The sequence below is a fragment of the Lycium ferocissimum genome, chromosome 5, assembly GCF_029784015.1.
Source record: "Lycium ferocissimum isolate CSIRO_LF1 chromosome 5, AGI_CSIRO_Lferr_CH_V1, whole genome shotgun sequence".
Taxonomy (NCBI): domain Eukaryota; kingdom Viridiplantae; phylum Streptophyta; class Magnoliopsida; order Solanales; family Solanaceae; genus Lycium; species Lycium ferocissimum.
In genome coordinates, this window is record NC_081346.1 from 18,098,179 (window position 1) to 18,101,673 (window position 3,495).

Sequence of the window (3,495 nt, forward strand, 5' to 3'; positions counted from 1 at the left end):
GCCAATGTTTCCTCAAAACTGTCCGTTAATATAATCAGCACGTTGTATTTCATGGTAGTCCTTGTCATATACATTGGGTTTTATGTGCTTAATTTAATTATGTATACTATATGTTTATACTATGAGGATAATGTTTTAGGGACCAAATCTCTTTTATCAACTTCGATTGTTGGGTTATATAGTAGATTGACAGTTAGCATAAAACGAGTCAATTTATGATAAATCCCTCAAAATGTCCAGGAGTACTATTAAGTCTTCATGATTAGTTTCATTGACATAAGTGTTGGTACTGTGCGCGATGATTAAGTTTTAAGGTGATTAAACGCATGGAAATGGAGCACTTCAAACAGTGCAGAATTTTCCACGGAAAAGTGACTATGCATGTCGTGTGCTGCTAATGGTAATGTCAGATTATGTTGGAAAGTGGAAACCATGTCCGCAACATAAGATGGTAAAACATTTAAGCACGTTGTTGCAAGACCAAAGAAAATGTATTTGATTGTTTACAAATGTTGTAGCCTAGTCAAGCTTGGAAAAGAAATAGTATTATCTCATATTTCATTTTATGTGATGAAGTTTGATTGGAAGTAACATATAGAAGGAAAATAAAATGAACATCTAGAAGGAATTGTAATTAATTTGTATCTGTAGGGTCAATCCCTGTATACTGGAAAGGAGACTGGTTTTATCAGCATCGTACATCCAGAAAGCTCTGATTTTGAAGATGATCGGCATGTTATTAATAAGATATTGTAATTTATCAACAAATCCCTAATTCAACAACTTGTTTTTCTTGTTTATGCTATTTTTAGGGCTAATTTTGTGTCTTCATTGGGGATTTTTGTTTATAACTTTATTGCCTAGCTAAATTTACATGAATTCATGGATTTTGAAGATATTGCGACACCTTAGATACAAATCATACATGGGAAGCTAGAAAAGTGGTGCTTTGCTTCCTGGTTAAAGGAGATGAGTTCGAATTAGGAACAACTCTACAAGTTTTCCAGGAGGTTGGCGGCTTGGGATTGATTGTTGCTAAGAATCCAACCAGAACCCTGGATTATTATGCTTCTGACTTTCCCAGTATTGGAGTAAGTTTTGATGTTGGAGCTCAATTACTCGATTACATTAGATATTCTAAGTAGACGAACATATCTGATTCTTTTTCCTTTTGCTAAGAGAAGAGAAATCTTAAATCCCTTCGTTTGGTGCTTAAAACTATCATTAAAAAAAGAAGCCACAAATAAAGCTGAGTCCTACCAGAATTCATGTTGGAAAACCTGTTTCAACACATATTGCATCCTTCTCATCTCGAGGTCCCAATTCTGTTGCCCCTGCCATACTTAAGGTATGACTATTCGCGCATAACCAAGTCGCACACATTGTGGCACTCATGAATTCTAATACTGCACCAATAAAAAAGTACAACAACTATGCTTTAATTCCAAGTAAGTTGGGGTTTAGTTGCACTCAAAGGGTGTGACCTAGTGAATATTGAAGTGGATTGAGAACCATGAGGTCTCAGGTTCATATCCCAGCAGAGTCAAAAATACTAGATGATTTCTTCCCATCTGTCCTAACCTTGGTAGATAGAGTTACGTGGTACCTATTGCTAGTGGTCGAGGTGCGGGCAAGTTGACCCAAACACCACGGTTATCCGAAAAAAAAAAAAAGAATAAGTTGGCTTCACTATGTGATAGCACAAGAAGTTTCCTATACTTTTCACTAGCATATAAATCACAGATAAGATTAATAGACTCCAAGAAAACATAAAAACCTAACAAATTAATGTTGCTAAAACATAGTCTCAACTAATAGATATCACCTATGTAGATATTTTTCCTACACGGTACCGTATTTTTTCTTAAAGTCTGTGAATTCCAACAAATTGTAGGTCTTTTGAGACGACTTCCTTCTACGTAATTTTAGGTCTACCTTGTTCTCTTTCAACACCCTCACTCACCATGGTTTTGCATCTACAGACCGATGCATTTGGAGATCGACTTGGACATGACCAGGCCATTCCAAGAGATTTAATCTCATTTTATCCTTGATATGTGCTACTTGCACCTTCTAAATATTGCATCATATTTCTAAGTTAATGTCTGATGTTACAGCCAGATATAGCAGCTCCGGGAGTCAATATATTGGCTGCTATTCCTCCTGAAGAAACTCCGTACGAGTTTAAATCAGGAACGTCCGTGGCAGCTCCACACATTTCTGGTATTGTCGCCTTGCTCAAGTCACTGCATCCACACTGGACTCCAGCTGCTATCAAGTCCGCACTTGTCACAACAGGTCTTTGCAGATCCAATATGCTCTATTTATCTTTTGGTCCTTCTAAGTCAACATGTCTTAGCAATAACATTTTCTTACCATAAGTCTGAATATTGTGCATGCAGCATGGCAAACGGACCCTCATTCTGGGGAACCAATTCTAGCTGAGGGAAATACGAATAAGATCGTTGATCCGTTTGATTTCGGTGGGGGACTCGTGAATGCAAATGGCGCGAAAGATCCTGGCCTTGTCTATGATATGGGAGAGTCTAACTATGTTTTTAATTATTTGTGCCCAATGGGCTATAACACTAGTGCCATCGGTAGCATCATTAACGGATATGTTACTTGTGCACTCAAAATGCCTTCGATTCTTGATTTCAATCTTCCTTCTTTAACAATACCAAGTCTCAAAGATACAGTTACTATTAGCAGAACCGTCACCAATGTCGGACCAATGAACTCCAAATATAAGTCCATCATTGAGCCTCCAGCGGGCATTACCATAAAAGTAAAGCCTGAAACTTTGATATTCAACTCCAACACCAAGAAAATCTCTTTCACTCTCACCATTTCAACCACTCACAAATACACCACAGGCTATTATTTTGGGAGCTTAACTTGGACTGACGGAGTGCACCGAGTAAGAAGCCCTATATCTCTGAGAACAGAGTTCCCATAACTTGCTGGCTAGAGTTAAGGATGGATGCAAGAGTTTGCTAATTTATCTCAATGCACTTACGTTATCTATGTATGAAGCAGTGGACTCACAATTGAGCTTCTATGCTAGATGAATCTTTTTATCTTCGCTTTACTATAACCCATAGAAAAAGAAGAATCTCCGTTACAATGACTCCAGAGATCCAAAAATATAGAAACAGGAACAATCGTATAAAATATCAATAGGGCAGTCACGTAGATTAATTACTAGACCAAGTAAAGTGGAATCGGTTATTTACTTTGAATTACATTTTGACGAGTTCTTGGGTCCATGCTTAACACGGCCATTATCCAACTAGTGTAAACTTTGCCTTTCAATGAGTGAGAACAATGCTGTATTGTAACCCTTCACCAAATCATTCTATCCTATGCTTTATCTAATATTTTTCACCACTTGATTGTTGTTTGATCTCTTCAAGTGAAATTCTTATATCGTCAGAAATTAAATCAAAGAGAACATATCAAGATTTTAAATCAATGGATTAGGGATATCCTGCT

General features: G+C 37.2%; 1 protein-coding gene across 1 annotated transcript; it reads left to right on the plus strand.

Moving 5' to 3' along the window:
* The first annotated feature begins 651 nt into the window (after positions 1-651).
* On the plus strand, positions 652-3,404 carry LOC132056325 (subtilisin-like protease SBT3.4). The gene is made up of 4 exons (XM_059448466.1): positions 652-735; positions 938-1,091; positions 2,118-2,298; positions 2,403-3,404. The coding sequence occupies exons 1-4, from the start codon at positions 725-727 to the stop codon at positions 2,957-2,959; spliced, it is 903 nt and encodes a 300-aa protein (XP_059304449.1). The 5' UTR covers positions 652-724; the 3' UTR covers positions 2,960-3,404.
* The last annotated feature ends 91 nt before the right edge of the window (positions 3,405-3,495 follow it).